This window comes from Drosophila albomicans, chromosome X (assembly GCF_009650485.2).
Source record: "Drosophila albomicans strain 15112-1751.03 chromosome X, ASM965048v2, whole genome shotgun sequence".
Classification (NCBI taxonomy): Eukaryota; Metazoa; Arthropoda; class Insecta; order Diptera; family Drosophilidae; genus Drosophila; species Drosophila albomicans.
The window spans coordinates 9,752,113-9,774,664 of record NC_047627.2 but is presented as its reverse complement, the minus strand read 5'-3'; the positions used below and the strand labels follow the sequence as shown (position 1 = coordinate 9,774,664).

The window sequence follows — 22,552 nt, the reverse complement described above, 5'->3', positions numbered from 1 at the left end:
AAACCAAAAATCGCGCCAAAAGTCAAAACACGCGGTTTTGTGTCTGCATATTTTAATTTCCTCTTTTGTGCCATTGTCTGGTCGCATCCTGCGACTACTGCTGCTAACATCCGGCTGGCAAGTGACCAGCAGATTCAGATTCACTCGTCTATGTATTGCCTATTGACCAACACCTGCGTATCGAGCAAATTGAATTTCTCTATTTCTCTTGGTCATTTGAAATATTGATTGATTTAAATAGTGTAGGTAAGTCGGGAATGATAAGTTATTGACTTAAATTCCTTCAAATCGAAGTCTTATTGTAATCAAATATATTTTAATTACTTTTATATTAAACTATGTTTTGGAATTGTAACGGCGCCTACAGCAACATGTATTGAATTCGGCCTAAAAGTCTGCTGAGTTTAAGCCAAGGTTCATGTTGTTGCAAGTAGCTCCTAAAAGTATGCATTTGTTAGTCTGTCGAGTTAGCTTAAGCTGCTGTTAAGCTGAGCTTAAAGCAGCGCTGTAAGCAGCTGATAAGCTGAGCAGTGTTGTAAAACTGCTGATAAGCGTAAAGTGCATCGGTTGCACTGGAAAGCTCAGCTTTGACATCTGCGCCAGCTGCATCGGCTTGAGCGCGGCCAACTTAGCGAAGGCCGGTTCCGTTTGGTCATTTTTCTAATGACCGGCTGCGTACATAGACGCGTAATTACCGAAGATTTAAATCGGAAGGCATCGAGCGCTATTGGCGATTTTTTTTATTGTTATAGCAAATATTTGGTAAGAGAAAAGTTTTATCATGTCATAGGAGGACTCCTTTTGACTAAAATTTTATTCGCAGGGTTGGTTTTGTTGCCTTCAAGGCCTTGTTCTTTGCTTCGAAGCAGACAGCCAGTTTGCTTCGACCAAGTGCCTTCGCAAGCCGCAGCTGGTCCAGCGGAGCACCCCTGCAGGCCCTCTCGGCCAGCGGAGCGCCCCTGAGTCGGCCCTCTCGGCCAGCGGAGCACCTCTCCGGCCCTCACGGCCAGCGGAGCACCCCTGCAACGGCCAGCGGAGCACCTCTCCGGCCCTCACGGCCAGCGGAGCACCCTCTCCGGCCCTCACGGCCAGCGGAGCACCCCTGCAACGGCCAGCGGAGCACCTCTCCGGCCCTCACGGCCAGCGGAGCACCCCTGCACCGGCTCTCTCGGCCAGCGGAGCACCTCTCCGGCCCTCACGGCCAGCGGAGCACCCCTGCAACGGCCAGCGGAGCACCTCTCCGGCCCTCTCGGCCAGCGGAGCACCTCTCCGGCCCTCACGGCCAGCGGAGCACCCCTGCACCGGCCCTCTCGGCCAGCGGAGCACCTCTCCGGCCCTCACGGCCAGCGGAGCACCCCTGCACCGGCCCTCTCGGCCAGCGGAGCGCCTCTACAGGCCACTGCCTGGCCAGCGAAGCGCCTTTAGGTGCCAACTTTAACTCTCTGCCATCATCATCAAATTGTTTTTGTGAAATCATTCTCTAATCGTCGATTAAAAGTGTTGTGAAAACCAAAAAAGATGATTTAAATTAAATCATGCCACTCTTGCAATTTGAAACAAACAAAATCTAATTTACCTGTTATAAAAAAAAAAAAAAATGATCGAAAAGTGTAGCGCTTGAAAAGAAAGCTAGATTTTAAATAAAACAAAGCAAATAAAATGCAAATTGCAAGTTTTAAAAATGTTTGAAAAAGTGTAGCGCTTTCGACCGAAACAAATTAAAATTTTACACATTCAAGTCAAAATTTAAATAAAAAAAAAATAGAAAATGGAAGTGCAGTTTTGTTAAAACACAGACGAGTTAAGAAATGTAAAAGGTGCACCACAAAACAAAAAAATTAAAATCACTTATGTCTGAATACTAATTGAAACAATTGCGAAGCGCCACACATATTAAAAATCAAAAATTTATTAATGCAATCGCAGTTATAATAGATTAAAACAGAGTTAAAAGTGCGATTAAGATAAAAAGAATGAAATTGTAAAAGGAAATTATTAAAACAAGAGTGCTGTAAAATTGTAAAGATTAGAAATGAAAAGCAAGTCGAAAATTAAAAACAGTATGAAAGTCATGTCAAGAAAGAACATGAATTATAAGTAAAATTCTTGTCTAAATTAATTAATAATTTGTTGTACTAAAAATTGATAGTGTATAATTCAAATGTGCGGATGTGCTTATTGTGCAAAAATTTATTTTTTTTATGCAACACTTCGTCGTTTAGCCCGTTCCAGCACTTCGCCGGAGATCGATCACCGCCGCAGGAGTTCTGGGGGTAAGTTCGATAACGAAAACTGAAAGATGTACATCTTGTACAAATATTTTAATTATTGCACATTACGCACACGAAAAATTCACGCAACAAAAAAATGAGTTTGTATAAAAGATAGATGAGAATAATAAAATCGATAATAGTTGGGAAAAAAAAAAGAAGAAAATTAATTCTCAATAAATATAAATAAAATTAAATGAAACACAGCCGATGAAAACAAAACAAACTAAAAAAAAAAAAAAATAGACAAATTATATGATTATTGTTAAGCTAATAAATATTAAACAATTAGGAAAAAAAAAACAAATACGGCACAAAATTGAAACATTCTGAAATACGATTTAAAAATTATTAGATTTAAATATTATATTCTTTTGTCATATTATATCATTTTTAAAATTTATTTATATTTGTTTATAATGTATTATTTCTTATATACTTACACCCTTAATTAAAACAAATTTGAACATGGAGTAATTTCTCTTTTAATTAGCCGAACCGGGCCTTAGGCTCCACCGTCGTAGGGCCCAAAAGGGATCACCAGAGCCAAGCTCTGTTGCTTGTGATCGTAGGATGGGTGGGGATCCTTGTCACGTAACACCAGTGACGAGCTGGTAACTTAAATCTCGTGCTCTCTCTCTTCTTCTCTCTCTCTCTTCTCTCTCTCTCTCTTCTTTTCTCTCTTTCTCTGCAGGGTTATGGAAACTTTAAATTTTTTTTTTTTTATCACTTCTCTTCCGGTTAGTGTTCTAGCTATTCATTTTGTCGCAGCACGCTTAATTCTAGACTTATTAATGATAGTACGCAGCGAATATAGGGTAGATTTGTGGAAGCAAGACCACCACCCCCAAAGCCGACGAGCTAGAGCCGGATACTATAGCGTGCCCCGCACCCACAGATCGTCCGTTCACCCTTGCGGTATATATCGTTGCACGTTACAGATATAATTCATTATTATTAATAAGAAAAGTGGCGCCCAACGTGGGGCCTTATTGGGTACAGTAATAACTCAGTAAGACTCTCGAAAAGAAAATTCTAAAGTTTGCCTTTTATTTCACAGTTTTTGGTTTTTTTTCCTTTCTTAATATTAAAAACTCTTTAAAAGAATTCGTCGTCAATTTTCTAATAGCTTTGGAAAACAAAACAGAAAATCTTATTTTTCGGTTTTGGCCACTATTTAAAGTTGACGTCAGAATTCTATCTCCTCTTCTATCAAATGGGTCAATAATGGGGTATCTGTTAATAAGAGGAACTACAGAAGAATTCAACTCCGGTGGATATTCTGGCCCTTATTATAAGATACACACGTTATCGACACATGATAATCTGCACAAAGTTCAAACGGTGGATAATGTGGACATTTTAATTAAAAAGTGTCACAACCCCGTATGACTTTGGCAGACTTCACTTCAAAACTTTGGAAGCTTTAGTTCTTAGAAGATTTAATTGGAAAACAATAAGAAGATTTCTGATCGTTCTGTTGTCCGTAAATCAGCTAAGATTCTAAACGCATCCCTTTGTCTAATTATCCTTTGTACGAGAATTTTTAGTTATTAAAAGTTAAAATACCCTACGACAGGTGTGATGTCTGGTTTCGAGTTCGGCTAAAAATATTTATGAATTATTTCTTTATATCTCTACGTTATTTTTGGTTCCTTTGAATAGTACCATTTTTGTATTTTTTTTTAATTTTTATTATTTATTTATTTATTATTTTTTTTTTTTTTGTTTATATACATTGTTCGTTGGTTAGTAAATTATTGGTTTTTTCTTCTGTTGATAATTTTCGATTAAGATCGACTCTGGAAACATTTATTAGCTCTATAGTTTGTTTCGTTCCCTTTGAAAAATGAGTGTTGCTCGATCGCCGAACAAGGGAGCAATGGGCTTGCCTATCGCTTCATGTCCTTTATGCAAAAAGGAAATTAAGTCCGTTGCAGAGGCGTATAGAACCGCATGCAACCACGAGTTTCACAAAAAGTGCATAGAATTGCATTTTAAAACGAAGGACAAATGCCCAGTTTGTCAAGTGCAATCCAGACCAGTTGAGCCATCGAATACTCAAGGGTTGCAAACTCGCTCACAGTCTAAAAGCCGTCAGGCAGAAGAGCGGAGTAGCGAATCAGTGACGGATGACGTTGCTAGCACATCGCAAATGAGATCGAACATACGCGTAAGTGATTCAGAGAATCCTGAATCCGTGAATGCTCTTTCCTTGCTCGCTATGGAGAGAAGATTGCTCACTACTCTCTCCGAGAGGATGGCCGAACTAATTCAGAGTTCGGTCGTAGATAGTGTGCAAAGGTTGATCGCGACTCCAGCAAATAGCGATGCTAGAACCAGCACACCTCCAACAGGGCAGAGAATGGAAAGTAGGCCTGAGTATGTCAGAGAGCAAAACTTCAATGCTGACTCTGCAAGGATCAATTCTGGCACTCCAATGTCGCATGTATCCGACCTATTAAATAGGCCAGACAAGGTAGTGCAAGTATTAAATGGTTGGAAAATGAAATTCTCTGGAACAGGAGTATCCGTTGACAATTTTATATATAGAGCAGAGGCACTCACACATCAGACCTTAGGCGGGAATTTTGTTGTTCTATGTAAGCATGCTAGCGTACTATTCGAAGGCAAGGCCCTCGAATTCTATTGGCGTTACCACAAAAGCGTCTATGATGTGAAATGGGAAGAATTGTGCGCAGCCTTGCGATCACAGTTCAAAATCGCACGAGACGATTGTGACATAGAGGAGCTTATTAGGAACAGAAAGCAGAAACCGAATGAATCGTTTGACAGTTTTTACGAAGGCTTATCTGTGTTAATAGATCAGTTAGAAGTGCCGTGGTCTACTCTGAAGGTCGTTCGCGTCCTTAAAAACAATTTAAGGCCTGAAATACGGCATGAGCTGTTAAATGTAGACGTAAAAACTGTGTCAGATTTGAGGGAGATATGCCGTCGACGCGAAACCTTTTTGGACGATGTCCAAAAGTCTCACGGCTACGTAAAAAGGACACCATTTAGACGTGAAGTCGCAGAGTTTGTAGATTGTCAAACTCAGAGTATTGAGTCAGAATGCGAAAGCGAGTTAGACATAGAAGCTCTATCGTTAGTATGCTGGAATTGCCGTAAGGAAGGACACCGATACCAGGATTGCGTATCAGAGCGAAGAGTCTTCTGTTATGGCTGTGGAGCAGCTAACACGTACAAACCGAGTTGTGGCAAGTGCTCAAAAAACTCCAAGCCCGGCACGTCGAAGTCAGCGTACAAACCGAAGACTCCGAGTGCCTCACGAAGCCAAGCGACAATGACAGACGAGTGACGGAAGTCTCACAACTTCCACCATACACTTTACCAAATGTGAAAATTTTACCGGACTTACAAAACGATGGCAGCTTATTGCTACATCAAAAAATACCAATATTGAAAGAGAAAACCGTTCTTACAAATGATTTTTCACCTGATTTTACGAAATCCAAAACTCGAAGCACCAAGCGCATTAAATCGTTTTGGCAGCAGGTCAAAAAGTGTGTGCTAGGGTTAGAACACATAGGCACACTCTCACCTGGATCTAGTGATCCTCGACCATTTTTGTCCGTTCGAATTCTCAATCGCACTGTGTACGGTCTGCTGGATTCAGGGGCTTCAATAAGTTGTTGCGGAGGAGCGCTAGCAAAAGAAATTATTGAGAATAAAATCGCATTTAAAGAAATTAAGAAAAGCGCAACCACTGCCGATGGAAGACTTCAGCAAGTTGTAGGGCGGATGAAAGTTAAGATAGAGTACGCTAATCTTGAAAAACTCTTAGAAGTTTATATTGTTCCATCCCTGAAACAAGACCTGTATTTGGGTATTGATTTCTGGAAGCTTTACGATCTTCTTCCGAAAAATCTAGAAGTAGCCAGTGTCGAAGATTTTAACACCAAAGTTGAAGATGAGGACCAACATGAGTTATCGAGCAGTGACAGGGCCAAGCTAGCTCTTGTGATAGAGTGTTTTCCTTCATTTGCTCGAAAGGGATTAGGGAAGACGAATTTAATTTCGCATTCTATAGATGTGGGCGGCGCTAAGCCTATTAAGCAGCGACATTTCCCAGTTTCGCCTGCTGTAGAAAAGGCGATGTATGCTGAAATAGACAGGATGCTGGAACTGGGAGTGATAGAAGAGTCAGAAAGCGCCTGGTCTTCTCCAATCGTTATGGTAACAAAACCAGGCAAAGTGCGAATCTGTTTAGACTGCCGTAAAGTTAACAGCTTCACGGAGAAAGATGCGTATCCACTTCCTCAAATTAACGGCATTTTGAGTAGACTACCTAAAGCTGAGTTCATCACCAGCTTAGATTTAAAGGATGCGTATTGGCAAGTGCCTCTCGAGGTTCAAGCCCGAGATAAAACGGCTTTCACTGTCCCTGGTAGACCGTTATATCAATTTAAGGTTATGCCTTTTGGATTGTGTAACGCGACTAGCACTATGTCGCGATTGATGGACAAGGTAGTACCGGCCCATCTTAGAAATGAAGTATTTGTATATTTAGACGATTTGCTTATAGTCTCATCTAGCTTCAATGGCCATTTGGAGGTGTTGAGAGAGATAGCTCTCCACATTGAGCGTGCAGGTCTGACAATCAACATTGGCAAAAGTCATTTCTGCATGCGCCGTGTGCGCTATTTGGGCCACATAATCGGAGACGGTGGATTAAAACTGACCCAGAGAAAGTCAGAGCCATAAAAGATTTTCCACTTCCGAAAACATTACGAGGTTTGCGAAGCTTCATGGGTTTGTGCGGTTGGTATCGCAAGTTCGTTCCGAATTTTGCCTCGTTAGCTTCACCTTTAACTGATTTAATGACCACTAAACGAAGATTTAGTATGACACCGGAAGCATGCACAGCATTCGACGTGTTGAAATCACGCCTTAGTGAAGCTCCCGTGTTATGCAGCCCTGATTTTACTAAGCCATTCGCAATACATTGCGATGCTAGTAAATCTGGCGTTGGGGCAGTGTTAGTTCAATTGAATGAGAACGGAGATGAACGTCCAGTGGCTTTCATTTCGAAAAAAACTCAACAAAGCTCAACGCAATTACACTGTCACCGAGCAAGAGTGTTTAGCAGCGATTGTAGCACTGAAGAATTTTCGTGCTTACGTGGAAGGACACGAGTTCACCATTGTGACTGATCATGCTTCATTAAAATGGCTGATGTCCAACCATGATTTAAATTCACGTCTAGCTCGTTGGGCATTATCGTTACAAAGGTATCGTTTTAAAATAGAACATCGGAAAGGCTCGATGAATGTGGTACCAGATTCTCTGTCGAGAGTGAATGAAGATGGCGTGGCTGCCATAGACTTACGACAGGGTTTAATTGTGGATTTAGACTCGCCACATTTCAAGTCTCAAGAGTACTTGGAGTTGCTCGATAGCGTAAAAGCTAATAGTACAAATTTTCCGGATTTAAAAGTTGATAGTGGCTACGTGTATCGTAAGGCTGAGCATTTGACAGGAGAGCAGATACACGACGAGTATGCCTGGAAACTCTGGATACCAAAAGAATTGGTCCCTGAAATTCTTTTCCAGTCGCATGACAGTCCTTTGTGCTCACATGGTGGTATCCACAAAACCATCGAAAGAGTGAGGAGATATTATTTCTGGCCTGGTCTCGTTTCTGACGTTAAAGCTTACATCAACGCTTGTGAAGTTTGTAAAACTACGAAAGCACCAAATCATGCTCTGAGACCTCCTTTGGGTAAAGCTCCTGAAAGTCAGCGGTTTTTCCAACGCCTTTTCATTGACTTTCTTGGACCGTATCCCCGATCAAGGAGTGGAAATATTGGAATATTTATAGTACTCGACCATTTCTCAAAATATGTTTTCCTCAAGCCAGTAAAAAAAATAAACGCGGCTCTCGTAATTAAATATCTGGAAGGAGAACTATTCATGACTTTCGGCGTTCCAGAAACTATTGTCTCTGACAATGGATCGCAGTTTCGCTCTGAGGCGTTTGAAAAGCTCTTGAAACAGTATGGAGTAAAACAAATGTTCACCGCTGTTCATTCCCCTCAAGCGAATGCATCCGAACGAGTTAATCGCTCGGTAATTTCGGGAATAAGAGCTTACTTGCGTCCAGATCAGAAGGATTGGGACGAAAGCTTAAGCAAAATATGCTGTGCTTTGAGATCGTCCGTGCATTCGAGCATCGGTACTTCTCCATATTACATGGCTTTCGGTCAGCACATGATTACATCTGGGTCGACATATGCATTACTTAGTAAGCTAAACATGTTGGATGATCGATCATTAGTATTTAATCGACAGGACTCTTTTGATTTGATCCGTAAGAATGCATGTAAGCTGATGCAACTGAAGCATGATGTGAACGAGAAGCGTTACAATTTGCGGTCAAGAATAATAACTTTCGCGCCTGGACAAGAAGTGTTCCGTCGAAATTTCAAGCAAAGTTGCTTCCAGACTGGCTATAATGCAAAGTTTGGTCCTGCATTTGTAAAGTCGCGAGTTCGTAGAAAACTCGGCAACTCGAATTACGAGCTCGAGGATTTGCAAGGCCGTTTGCTAGGCAATTATCATGTCAAGGACATTCGACGATGATGTTGCTTCCGGCGGTATCAGTCTAGGGTATCTATTGAAAAGGAATACCCTAGTCTGATTGTAGCGGGGGGGTTTTGTAACGGCGCCTACAGCAACATGTATTGAATTCGGCCTAAAAGTCTGCTGAGTTTAAGCCAAGGTTCATGTTGTTGCAAGTAGCTCCTAAAAGTATGCATTTGTTAGTCTGTCGAGTTAGCTTAAGCTGCTGTTAAGCTGAGCTTAAAGCAGCGCTGTAAGCAGCTGATAAGCTGAGCAGTGTTGTAAAACTGCTGATAAGCGTAAAGTGCATCGGTTGCACTGGAAAGCTCAGCTTTGACATCTGCGCCAGCTGCATCGGCTTGAGCGCGGCCAACTTAGCGAAGGCCGGTTCCGGTTTGGTCATTTTTCTAATGACCGGCTGCGTACATAGACGCGTAATTACCGAAGATTTAAATCGGAAGGCATCGAGCGCTATTGGCGATTTTTTTTATTGTTATAGCAAATATTTGGTAAGAGAAAAGTTTTATCATGTCATAGGAGGACTCCTTTTGACTAAAATTTTATTCGCAGGGTTGGTTTTGTTGCCTTCAAGGCCTTGTTCTTTGCTTCGAAGCAGACAGCCAGTTTGCTTCGACCAAGTGCCTTCGCAAGCCGCAGCTGGTCCAGCGGAGCACCCCTGCAGGCCCTCTCGGCCAGCGGAGCGCCCCTGAGTCGGCCCTCTCGGCCAGCGGAGCACCTCTCCGGCCCTCACGGCCAGCGGAGCACCCCTGCAACGGCCAGCGGAGCACCTCTCCGGCCCTCACGGCCAGCGGAGCACCCTCTCCGGCCCTCACGGCCAGCGGAGCACCCCTGCAACGGCCAGCGGAGCACCTCTCCGGCCCTCACGGCCAGCGGAGCACCCCTGCACCGGCTCTCTCGGCCAGCGGAGCACCTCTCCGGCCCTCACGGCCAGCGGAGCACCCCTGCAACGGCCAGCGGAGCACCTCTCCGGCCCTCTCGGCCAGCGGAGCACCTCTCCGGCCCTCACGGCCAGCGGAGCACCCCTGCACCGGCCCTCTCGGCCAGCGGAGCACCTCTCCGGCCCTCACGGCCAGCGGAGCACCCCTGCACCGGCCCTCTCGGCCAGCGGAGCGCCTCTACAGGCCACTGCCTGGCCAGCGAAGCGCCTTTAGGTGCCAACTTTAACTCTCTGCCATCATCATCAAATTGTTTTTGTGAAATCATTCTCTAATCGTCGATTAAAAGTGTTGTGAAAACCAAAAAGATGATTTAAATTAAATCATGCCACTCTTGCAATTTGAAACAAACAAAATCTAATTTACCTGTTATAAAAAAAAAAAAAAATGATCGAAAAGTGTAGCGCTTGAAAAGAAAGCTAGATTTTAAATAAAACAAAGCAAATAAAATGCAAATTGCAAGTTTTAAAAATGTTTGAAAAAGTGTAGCGCTTTCGACCGAAACAAATTAAAATTTTACACATTCAAGTCAAAATTTAAATAAAAAAAAAATAGAAAATGGAAGTGCAGTTTTGTTAAAACACAGACGAGTTAAGAAATGTAAAAGGTGCACCACAAAACAAAAAAATTAAAATCACTTATGTCTGAATACTAATTGAAACAATTGCGAAGCGCCACACATATTAAAAATCAAAAATTATTAAATGCAATCGCAGTTATAATAGATTAAAACAGAGTTAAAAGTGCGATTAAGATAAAAAGAATGAAATTGTAAAAGGAAATTATTAAAACAAGAGTGCTGTAAAATTGTAAAGATTAGAAATGAAAAGCAAGTCGAAAATTAAAAACAGTATGAAAGTCATGTCAAGAAAGAACATGAATTATAAGTAAAATTCTTGTCTAAATTAATTAATAATTTGTTGTACTAAAAATTGATAGTGTATAATTCAAATGTGCGGATGTGCTTATTGTGCAAAAATTTATTTTTTTTATGCAACACTTCGTCGTTTAGCCCGTTCCAGCACTTCGCCGGAGATCGATCACCGCCGCAGGAGTTCTGGGGTAAGTTCGATAACGAAAACTGAAAGATGTACATCTTGTACAAATATTTTAATTATTGCACATTACGCACACGAAAAATTCACGCAACAAAAAAATGAGTTTGTATAAAAGATAGATGAGAATAATAAAATCGATAATAGTTGGGAAAAAAAAAGAAGAAAATTAATTCTCAATAAATATAAATAAAATTAAATGAAACACAGCCGATGAAAACAAAACAAACTAAAAAAAAAAAAAAATAGACAAATTATATGATTATTGTTAAGCTAATAAATATTAAACAATTAGGAAAAAAAAAACAAATACGGCACAAAATTGAAACATTCTGAAATACGATTTAAAAATTATTAGATTTAAATATTATATTCTTTTGTCATATTATATCATTTTTAAAATTTATTTATATTTGTTTATAATGTATTATTTCTTATATACTTACACCCTTAATTAAAACAAATTTGAACATGGAGTAATTTCTCTTTTAATTAGCCGAACCGGGCCTTAGGCTCCACCGTCGTAGGGCCCAAAAGGGATCACCAGAGCCAAGCTCTGTTGCTTGTGATCGTAGGATGGGTGGGGATCCTTGTCACGTAACACCAGTGACGAGCTGGTAACTTAAATCTCGTGCTCTCTCTCTTCTTCTCTCTCTCTCTTCTCTCTCTCTCTTTCTTTCTCTCTTTCTCTGCAGGGTTATGGAAACTTTAAATTTTTTTTTTTATCACTTCTCTTCCGGTTAGTGTTCTAGCTATTCATTTTGTCGCAGCACGCTTAATTCTAGACTTATTAATGATAGTACGCAGCGAATATAGGGTAGATTTGTGGAAGCAAGACCACCACCCCCAAAGCCGACGAGCTAGAGCCGGATACTATAGCGTGCCCCGCACCCACAGATCGTCCGTTCACCCTTGCGGTATATATCGTTGCACGTTACAGAATCTATAGAATGTTTAATAACTCTTAAACTATCACAGAGAAAATTATTTTCAATTAGATTCAAAAATATATTAGAACGATTTAAACGATTTATACTGTAAAATACATCTATCTTTTATTATATTTGATGTACAAGCTTTATATTCCTGATGGGCCTAACTCCTCGATAATACATCGATGCTCTTTATATAAAAATAATTTTGTGCAGCATTCGTTAATAACTTCATTTTTGATTTAATCTATTTTTGCCATGTGGATATTTACATATTTTTTTTTTAGAATTTCTATCTGAATTGAAGAATTGAAAATCTCTTTAAACTTTAAATTTTTGATAAGCTTCGGTTTTTATTCACAATTTAATCTTGGATATCTTCTCTCCATAAAAGATGACAAAATTTGAAAGTATTTTATATAATTGGCAACGTAAAAGGTCAATTAAAAATTATACTCATAACTGTCAAATGCTTTGGGTGTCATGTTGCATGGAACACTGCAGGGCAAATGTGGCATTGGGTGGCCAATTGTTACATCTTGCATATGAGCTGCAACTGCAACGACAATGTTCCCTCTAATGTGACACGTTCTTGGCCCGGCATGGCCAGCCCCGGGGGGCAGAGGTGTAGTGTATTGTTATGGCGAGGTCTCTTGTTCATTGTCATAAGTGCAGTTAACATTCAATCTAAACATGAGGTTGGCGGGGCGGTTCGGGGCGGTCAAAGTTGAAGCAGAGCTCAGAATATTGCGCTGCACGAATGAACGGATGCGGCGACTGAAGTTCAATCGATTTCTATCTGGCAGCGCATAAATCGCTTTTGCCGCATGCACAGAAGCGATCCGCTTGCCGTTGTTGTTGCTGTTGCTGTTGCTGCTGTTGTTGTTTCCCTCTCCCGATTACATACTTACAAGCTAACATATACTACTATATAATACCCTCTCGTTAATGCTAGTAGCAACCTCTGGCGTTTTGGATATGAATATATATGTATATGTATGTTCGAGTAGAAGAAGCGCAACAGCCGAATCTCGATAGCTTCTCTTATGGGAACTGGGGAGAGCATGGCATGGGCATAAGTATAAATTCCAGCAGCCAGCAGCCGGCGGCAATGACTTCGGACTCGTGCTCGGACTCTCGGAGCCACGACCAACGCGCGCTGTTCCCAGGACCGTGTTTGTATTGCGCCCACCAGCGACTGACAGCGTTATTTACTGCTACTAATTTCATGGTATGAGCGACCCCCTCACCATCCCAACCCCAGCTGGACCCACCACACGAGCTGAGTATGAAGCATCGAGCATGAAGCTTGCAGCATGGAGCATGGAGCATGGAGCACAGAGCGTGAGTTAACGTGGCCCGGTCAAAATTTGCATATTTTGATGATTCATGGTTTGGCTTGAGAGTGAGAGAGGGCAGAGGAGAGAGGATAACAGGGCAACGGGGCAGCTGTGTGTGTGTAGGCATGGGTCATTGTTGCCCCTTGGCACTCGGAAATGTATGCAAAGACGTAACCAAAAATCGCGCCAAAATTCAAAACGCGCGGTTTTGTGTCTGCATATTTTAATTTCCTCTTTTGTGCCACTGTCTGGTCGCATCCTGCAACTGCTGTCGTTAACATCCGGCTGCCGAGTGACCTGCAGGTATTGCCATTGCCACCGCCACCGCCACCTCTCCTATCTCCTCTCGTCCACCACTCTTCTCCCCTGTCTCTCGCTTTCCACCTTCAATAATCATTGCCAGATTCAGTAACGCCATATAACGCCGTACAGAGTTTTTGGCTATTGACCGGCTGCTGCTTGCACACTAACCAGAAACACCTGGCCATCGAGTGTGCTTTGCCAGCTCATCCCCTTCTCATCACTGACGATTTTTTTTGTTTGTTTTGTTGGTTTCTTATTTCGTTATTTTAGTGTGCAATTTTCATATCTGCAATTTGCTTGTCTCATTTTTGACCAACAATCAATGGCGGTTGATCTGCATTTACTGCAACTGGACAATCCGCTTTCATTACTGCGAAAACTTTGAGCAATTTGTATAAACAATATTCTATACTGTTACCATACATTAAAGTTGTCTTGTTATTTTATTATTATTTTACATATTTCTGAAAATAGATCAGACCATCAATATTAACGAAGATGTAAAAAGAGATTGCATGCAATAACAATTTTAAACATTATTTAAACATAAAAATTACTGTGAATATAAAATACAAATTTTAGAATTAAGAAAACTCTTCAAACTTCTTTTAGTTTTAAATCTTCTATATCTAGTAGAAAATTAAAAAATATGCCATGAATAAAACAAGAAGTAGATACAAAGCAATTATATATTTTAAATTTTAATCATGCAATTTGAGAAGAGATGTCTTCTTGAGTAAATAGAAGTGAATTCAAAATTCGTTCAATGTTGACTTACACTTTTGTCTATTTCATTTTTTCCGTTGGTTTTTATACCAATTACTAATTGAGTAAAGGGGTATAATTTAAATCAGATAGCTTAAGATCATACATCGTCAGCAAAAACTGATGAGATCTCGATCTTTTCATCAATTTTTCTTCAACCAAAGTTGTTGCATATAATTTAAAAGTGGTTAAAGGTTTCTTCAACTTTATCAAAGACAAATCTGGTATATAACAGTCAGGTATTATCAACGGTCGATGTTTTTTTGGTCTGTAGCAAAATTGAACTGTAGTAGGTTATCCCTTTTCCGGTGATTTCTGCTCTGTTTTTGCTTTGGTTTTTCTCTGTTTTCTTTTTTTTGGCTGCGCGACATTTGCACAGCGATTGTAATCCGATTGGAGTTGGGCAAAAGGTTTGAGGTAAGCTAAAAAGCAAACGAGTCGTATGCATGGTACCAGAACGTCATCATCATCATCGAGGGCATCTGATGAAACCAAATCATTTGAGTGCCACACTGCTGCAATATAGAGAGTCTGTTTGACCATGAAATTAAAAACGTCAGCCATTCGCGCTCGACAGCTGTCACAAATTAAGAGATAGTTTCAAAATCAATAAGCAAGTCCTATTACATGACAGCAGCACAACTGATAGATAAGAGAAACCTCAATTGAAAACTAGTGAATACAAAAATCTAGTTTGTGTTAAAGTAGCCTCAGAGTCAGCTGGAAGATAGGTAATAATAGGTGACCCCAGCAAAATGCCGCACAAGATATTTGCCAAACAATATTGTTGCTTTTCCTCTGCTGCTGCTCTTATTGCTGTTGTTGTCGACGTTGTTGTTGTCGTGCGCCTCTTAATACCGACACGTTCTTGCGGTCTGCGGCAGGCTGAGAAGGCGGCAGGATATCCGGCATTCATTTCGCAACAGCAGCATGCTTTTTATGTGTGTTTGGTTGGTGATAAGATGCATCCAGCTGGCGGTGAGGACAGTCGACAGCCGACAGTCGGCAGTAGGCAGCAGTGGCATACGGTGGCCAATTCAAATGGGAAATGAAAGAGATTTTTATCGCCTAACGACGCCGAGGATAACGGAAAAACATAAAGAATGCTCTCACGGAAATCCACTTTATCAACTTATTATAAGAACATCTGTCTGCGCTCGTCTTTGTATGTTGTGCCTGTATTTTCTTCTAGCCGTAGGGCAAAATAAAAAAAAAATGAAGAAAAAAACAAAATTAAATCTCCAAAGATTACAATTATTATCAAGGGAGATCCGGTTTTTCACTTTACTTTCCTAATCGCATAAGTAGGTGCTAGCATTTTATTTTTGTCATCCGGATTAATAAAAAGCATAAAAAAGTATATTGGCTGACGCTAAAAAAGAAAACTGCCGGTGGATATGTGAACCAGAAATTGTTTTTCTTTTTCAGTGCAAGTTGCGGGTCTATTTCTAGTCGTAAGGAATTGCATTAATAAAGTTCTAGTTATTTAAAGCTGTCGTGGGTTGCGGAATATTAATTTAATCAAGAAGAAATTGTATAAATCGAAAATAAATTAAAGGAATAAAAATAAGCAATAAAGATGCAGTCGAGTGTGCTTGATACCCGCTACGTATTTTTAATAAAAGCATAACTGTCTGATACTATTTTAAAAATATACTAAATTAGTGTACCCAAATTGCAAAAATATACCTAAAGTTATATTGGTATATCGATATAATACTTATCGCTTTTATTCTCAAAATATATCAAATTAGTCTGCCCACAAAATGTCATAAAATATACAATACTACGTAGTCTGCAATTGTATTAAGAGTATACCACAAAATGTTAAAATATACCAAAAGCTACAAGTAGTATATTGATACAATAGTACACAGTCTGGTATTATAATCAAAACATACCAAATGAGTGTAGCCACAAAATGTCGAAATATACTGAAAGCTACCACATTAAAAATATACCATAGAATATAAATCCAATAGTTGAACACCTGAAAGTATGCTACAATTTGCAGTCAGTGTCAGTGACAGACAATTGCAAAGCCAGGCCAATTACTTTTAGCGCCCATCATCACTCGCGGCTCAAGTGTTTACCATAAAATTTAATTTTAGCCTCTGGCAAAGACTGCGCACACAATAATAGCCCCACACAATCATACTAATCATCAAGCAAGGCAGCGACAACTTGGCACATAAACAGTTTGCTTTATATTTTGCTGGTTGGTTGGTTGCTGCGTCGTGGGGGGAGCAGGGTAACAAATCGACGAAGGTGTGACAGTTTCAGTTGCATGTCAATTGTCATTGACGCTGGCGCAGTTTTTTTATGGCAACCAAAAAAGAAAAAAAAAAGCTTGAACTGAAGAAGAAAAAAGATAAATAATAATAATAATAATGCGAAAGCGGAAAACATGCAAGTGTCGTATTCACATTCGTATTCGTATTACCCGACCTGAACCGAGATGATATTGAAAAAAGTGTGGTACTAATGGCGTTACTTTTTTTTGTTGTCACACCCCAAAAATACGACAATAACAGCGACGTTAATCGCTCATATGTGACATAGCCAAGGAGCGAAGAGGGAGAAATGTGGAGCGTAAAGAAAACAAAACAAAAGCAAGGAAAAGAAACGAAATAAAACTGGCATGACAACCGTGTGTGCTGCTGCTTCTTCTTTCATTTCTTCTTATTCTTGAATGAAGGAAGAAGCAGAAGACACCCAAGCCAAGTTTTCTTTCATGTGTGCATGCTAAGCACTAAGCACTTGATGAGTTTATTTGCCAAAAAGTATAAGCCGAAATCGTCAACATTGTCGAGTTGCTTGCTCACAGTGGGCGTGACAGCAATCAAGAACAACAACAGCAACAACTCGACAGAGATAATCAATGTGTGTGCCAATTAGCGAAACTTTAAAAAAAAAAGTTGTCAACTCCTGATTTTTTTGTGTCGTCATGTGACAGCAGCATATTGGCAAATTGGTTTCATTGAGCAATCGAGCATGCTATTAAAACGCTTCTCCCTCTCACTATGAAATGCATCGCGAATTAAGTGTCACTTAAACCGATTAATGATTATCTTCGATTGCACTTCATTATTAATGTCAAGTTTAACCCTTTCTTACCCATGTTTTCGCGGCCTTAACAGAGCTGCGCGAATTTTTATATCTATCGTTTATTTTAATATTAACAACCTATTTTTTATATTCAACCCAGAAATTCAACTGCTATTTTCAATAAAATATTTTAAATAGGTACTTTGCATTTTAGAACGCTGACCCTTAAAATATAGAAAATATAAAAAACAAATTTATTGAAGTTTAATTGGCATTGCGAAGTTCTTAACCAATTAAATATTCAAAGTTGTACCACATTCTAAAATAGATTATTGCAATTTATTTTATTCGAAATGGGTATCAGATATTTCATTGTTAGGCACACTCGTCTGTAGCTTACATATTTGTTTATTAGAGCAATTTATTATCTTAAAGATGTATGCAAATATATGTCTGAATTAGTTGGGTAATTTTTGGTTGCCAAAGGGTGTAAAGAGTAAATGATTTTTCGAATTTTAAAGGAAGAATGACCAGAATTTAAAATGGTTTCTCATAATTTGATGACAAAACAAAATATTTGAAAAAAATTGAATTTTTGAACATGGGTGGAACAATATATTTTAATAACCAAATTCGAGGCAAGTTTTTTACAATAACCTTCGCCAATTTTTTAAGCTAAATATGATTTAAAAGCAAATTATGTAAATATTAAATTTTGTTTATAGAATCTGATTCTATTAGCATTTTCACTTGTTTATTTCTTGGTGCTACGAAATAGCGTATTATGATTTATTATGCTGATATGAAGGGATTCTTTTGAAGCTTTACGACTGTCCATGGATTCGTCCACATAAAAGTATCACATGCTGGGACAATTTGGCCATTTTCCGGTCGCTAATATACGAGTAATCAAATTTTAGCCTAGGCACAGTTGATGAAATGAAATTTAATTTTATGACTCATTATTTTTCACGCGCACACACAACAATATCAACACGGTAGTAGTATTCTGTGTGCGAGTGTGTGTGAGAGGGGAACCTCGGTAAAATACTCGTTGAAGGCACGTTAAATAAGCTTTGTCACACTCTTCGGGGTGCGTTTGTTTGACTTTTTTTTTTTTTTTGGTTTTTTTGGACGATGTCAATATGCCGGCGTGGCAGCAACATCCTCAAAGGCTCAAATGCCTTCTGCGCCTTCCAAGGTTGCAGCTACTAGAGGTTCGTAGCTCTAAACGCAAAAGAACACTTGAAACACTCTCATTCCACTGTTTATTTGGCTTATTTATTTCCCGTCGTTGCCGACGTCGTTTTTACGTTTACTTTCAATACAATTGCCGTTTGGCGTTTGCCGTTTGTCGTTCCCATTGCCATTGCCGTGTGCCAAAGACACCCATGCGGCTTTTGACGCCACACACACACACACACACCCAACACACACACTATATGGCAACAACAATAGAATGCTAAGAGGAACATTGGGACCGCGGCTGTGGCTGGGGTAAGGGCACATGACCCAGGGAACTGGCATGTCTATTTAAATCGAAGAGAAATCAATTTTGGCATTCGAGTTTTATGCAGACAGAAAACATAAAATGTGCGCATGAAATGCGTTATCCTATTTAAAAAGCCGATTGGAGCAAAGGAATAAACACAACGAAACGCAACCAGAGAAAAAAAAAAAAAAAAAAAACAGAAAAAATCAGCTACTGGCTTCATGCTGATGCATACACATTAAGCACTGAACTCATATGGCGAAACATATTGTAGGGAATTGAACAGCGAGTTGTGTGTGCGCTCGTGTGTATTTCTCCCCCTAAGCAAAGGCGTATCTCGAGAGGGATTTAATGAACGTGACGAACCCTCTCTCGCTGTTACTAAGAACAATAATGTGAATGCTCGACAATTGACAAGTTTTCACTCAATACCTTATCTACCCAACAGTTTTAAGCAAATCTTTACCAGAAGTATTTCAATTGAATTAGATAAGTACAGAAAACGAATCGCTTTTTTGCAAATACTTACAAATATGTGAATTCTGCTTCAAAATTAAATGTAGATGTTAAATAAAATATAAGTATGTAGAAAGTTTATTTTGAATTAGTTTATCTTTAATTATTTTTATCAATGTAATGTTCTATTGAAAAGCGTTGTGAATCGGTTGCCTATTTTTCCGTTTAGTTCTTGACCTCATTCACATATTATCCTATTATCATATTTAAATCGATGCTAATCGGTTAAAGTTACCATCTTCAGATATGACAGCGAAGTCAGTTTCAACTGAGCCTCTGACAATTTCAAAAGTAACTGATGACACTCTGCGTGAGTGTGCATGTTTGCGTGAGTGTGTGAGTGTGTGTGCGAATGTGCATGTGTGTGTGTGTGTCTGTGCATGTGTAAACAAAAATAATCACATTTCCGATATGTGATTAGCGTGCGATAAAATTGTTGCAGGTTGCTTAGTGGAGATTCTGTGATTCCTTTTGGTTCGCCCCCGATGTCGTTATTGTATGGGACTTCGCTTCTCCCTCTATGAAACAGACATAACACACTTGTTAGAGTATGTGTGTATTGTTCATGTGAGTGGGTGCTTGAGTGGTGGATTATCCAAAGAGTTTCTTGCCGCTGTGTACTCATGTATGAATACAGCAATTTTCATTCAACTGAATTGGAAACTTCTATATACAGTTATTTATTTAGCTTGAGCATTTTTCTCACCTTCAATGCACACGCGATAAAAAAATGATTTCACTTCTCTTTTGTTCAGTAAATAGTACTTATGGCACTTTTGAATTTTGATGTTCACATCCCCAGATTTCTATGCAGTAAATGTATTTCATTCGTTTCAATTAAAAAGTTTTACTGCAGCCACTTCTGTGGCAGCAATGACTGGGCCCCTGCGTTCCTGAATTATTATTCAAAAGCCTGAATAAATGCTAAGATTGCAAAGTCCAAGACCGATGACATACCCATTGTGCAAGAAATTGTACAATTGTCACGGTACATTTTATCAATGCTCGTTGTTGGCTTTTTCCATTCCTATTTTACTATATATATTTCCTCCTTCTTCCGCCTCTCTTTTTCTGTATGTGTGTTGGGAAGTCAAGAAAGGACTGTGCAGCTGGTCTGTTAAAGGCATTGGTCAGAGTCTGATGCTACTACTGACAGTGTCCCGGAGCCAAACAGGCGACAACATTATCGCCAGTAACATTATTCATTATCGCTGCCAACGCCTCTTTCACCCGCCCCACAAGTTGCAAGTTGGTGACATTGCAACAGATACTTCTGCTTGGACTCGAATGCTGCCGTTTCTGCTGTTTCTGTTGCTGCTACTGCTGCTGTTACTGCTGCTGGTGCTGCTTCAAGTTCTGCATTATCTTTTGCTAGGTGCCCCAAGAAATCAATGAATCTACACGGTGGCCAACGCAGCCTGCTCACCCCATTTCTCTACCCTTTTTTGTTGGCCCCCTTGCATCTCTGCCCACTGTGCACTGCAAACGCCTTTGAGCCATATGAAAGTTAAACTCTGGACAAAGTTTTGCGGTGTAAAATAAAAAGGAAAGGCAACAGGAAAAGCAATGCCCACATCGCACAGTGACTCGTTTAGCTAAAAACTTGAATGCACTTGATTTAATTTGTGAACGAAACAATTTCCTTTAAGATTTGATTGCATTTGGAACTTTGACACATAGTTTCTTTGCATTGATGATTAAATTACCGAATAAATTGTTAAAGTTAATAAACCAACTTGGACATATTTCTTAAAATTCAATTTGACATTATTACAATAGAAGTCTAGTTTTGATATTATGCTAAATATGAATATTTTAGATTTAATGAATTTAAAAACGTTCTCCACTGTAAGATATCCACAACTTATTAAAATATAAAAATATACTACATTCTTTATTTGGAACTACGATATACAAGCAAGTTAAAAATATACCATACTTTTAAACAAAGCGTCTAAGACTCGGATGTCGTTTTCTGTTATATTGAATTATTTCTTAAAAACCTTCAAAGATTTTTCTGTGATCGCAACTAATATAAATTATCCTATCTCACCCTTTTCTTTTCAAGTGCCTGGCATAACAAATTAAGAAATTAACGCTTCATGTTGACATTGTGAGTGCAAATTGAAAATCGATATCAATGTTTAGTAGAAGAGCAATTTCGAACTGCACTGAGACACTGTGCGACGTGAAGCAGCAACGTCTAGTCGGCTGCCGGCTCAGAAACTTCCGCTTCAACTTGTGCGCCAGCAATTGCCACCTCCTGTTGTTATATCCTGCCAGCTGAGAAGCTAAGAGACAACCAAAATGGTCATTAGGCTGGCACTGCCGCGCCCAATTTACGCCCAGTCTAATGGGAAATGCACGCATTTTCCCACAAATGTGATAAACTAAAGTTCACGTATTTTGTTGAGAACTTATCAAAATTCTATCACATCATCCATCTTATCGAATTATTGCAAACATTTCTCACTCTTCAACTTTACTCACTTTTAAGAGTTCATTGCAAGTCAAATATTAAAATTAATTGTATTGCATCGGGAAATAAATTGTAATTACAATTATTTTCGATAACTTCCCTGCAGTTCTGAGCGCTAGTTCGTTGCTGGTGAAATAAGCGCTTACCAGGAGCCACTCACTACTTACAAAGTGGCGTCTAGCCATGCGTTTCTTAATTTCCGTTTTTGTATGAAATGTCCGCAAATAGGGTCAATCGCCACCGCCTCGATTACCACGAACTAGTGAAATAGTGCAACATATTAGGGTCAGTAAAATAAGTGCTTACATAAGACCCCATGGAACGGCCGGTAAAATAAGTGCTTACATGGGACCCCATGGAACGGCCGGTAAAATAAGTGCTTACATGGGACCCCATTGAAGGGTCAGTAAAATAAGTGCTTACATCGGACCCCATAGAGGGGTCGGCCATTATAAATTAAAAAAAAATTTACAATTACAATTACAGTTTTTGTTTAATTTTATTTTTTCTTTATTTTAATAATAATACTTTTATTACTTTAATGCACCTTGAGTTTTAAAATATCGTTTTTTTTTTTTTCATAATTTCCACTTCCTCTTCTTTAGGCATATTGTCGCTTTCCACTGTAGAACTATGCATTATATTAACTGCTTGATATTCTTTTATTATCTGCTTATTTAATATTTTACACATTAAACATATAATGCATACATAAATTATTTTTTAAGTAACTCACCTAATAATTGATCGCGGATCCGCTTTGCACTTCTCAACTCAAATGCTTGCAATAATTTCATCATCTAGGAAACACAGC

General features: G+C 39.4%; 1 protein-coding gene across 29 annotated transcripts; it reads left to right on the top strand.

Moving 5' to 3' along the window:
• Window positions 1–661: 661 nt before the first annotated feature.
• LOC127565534 (translation initiation factor IF-2-like) lies at window positions 662–10,404 on the top strand. Of its 29 annotated transcripts, none has more exons than XM_052004422.1 (6): window positions 662–762; window positions 824–989; window positions 1,071–1,184; window positions 1,237–1,387; window positions 9,589–9,640; window positions 9,784–10,395. In XM_052004422.1, exons 1-6 carry the CDS (start codon window positions 664–666, stop codon window positions 10,081–10,083), a joined length of 882 nt encoding a protein of 293 aa, XP_051860382.1. In that variant the 5' UTR covers window positions 662–663; the 3' UTR covers window positions 10,084–10,395. The 29 variants fall into 29 exon arrangements, with proteins under 29 accessions (XP_051860382.1, XP_051860412.1, XP_051860424.1 ...); XM_052004452.1 differs by lacking the exon at window positions 9,589–9,640 and having other exon boundaries at window positions 9,723–9,864; window positions 9,926–10,046; XM_052004464.1 differs by lacking the exon at window positions 9,589–9,640 and adding an exon at window positions 9,723–9,783 and having other exon boundaries at window positions 1,237–1,326; window positions 9,836–10,037.
• Window positions 10,405–22,552: the final 12,148 nt, after the last annotated feature.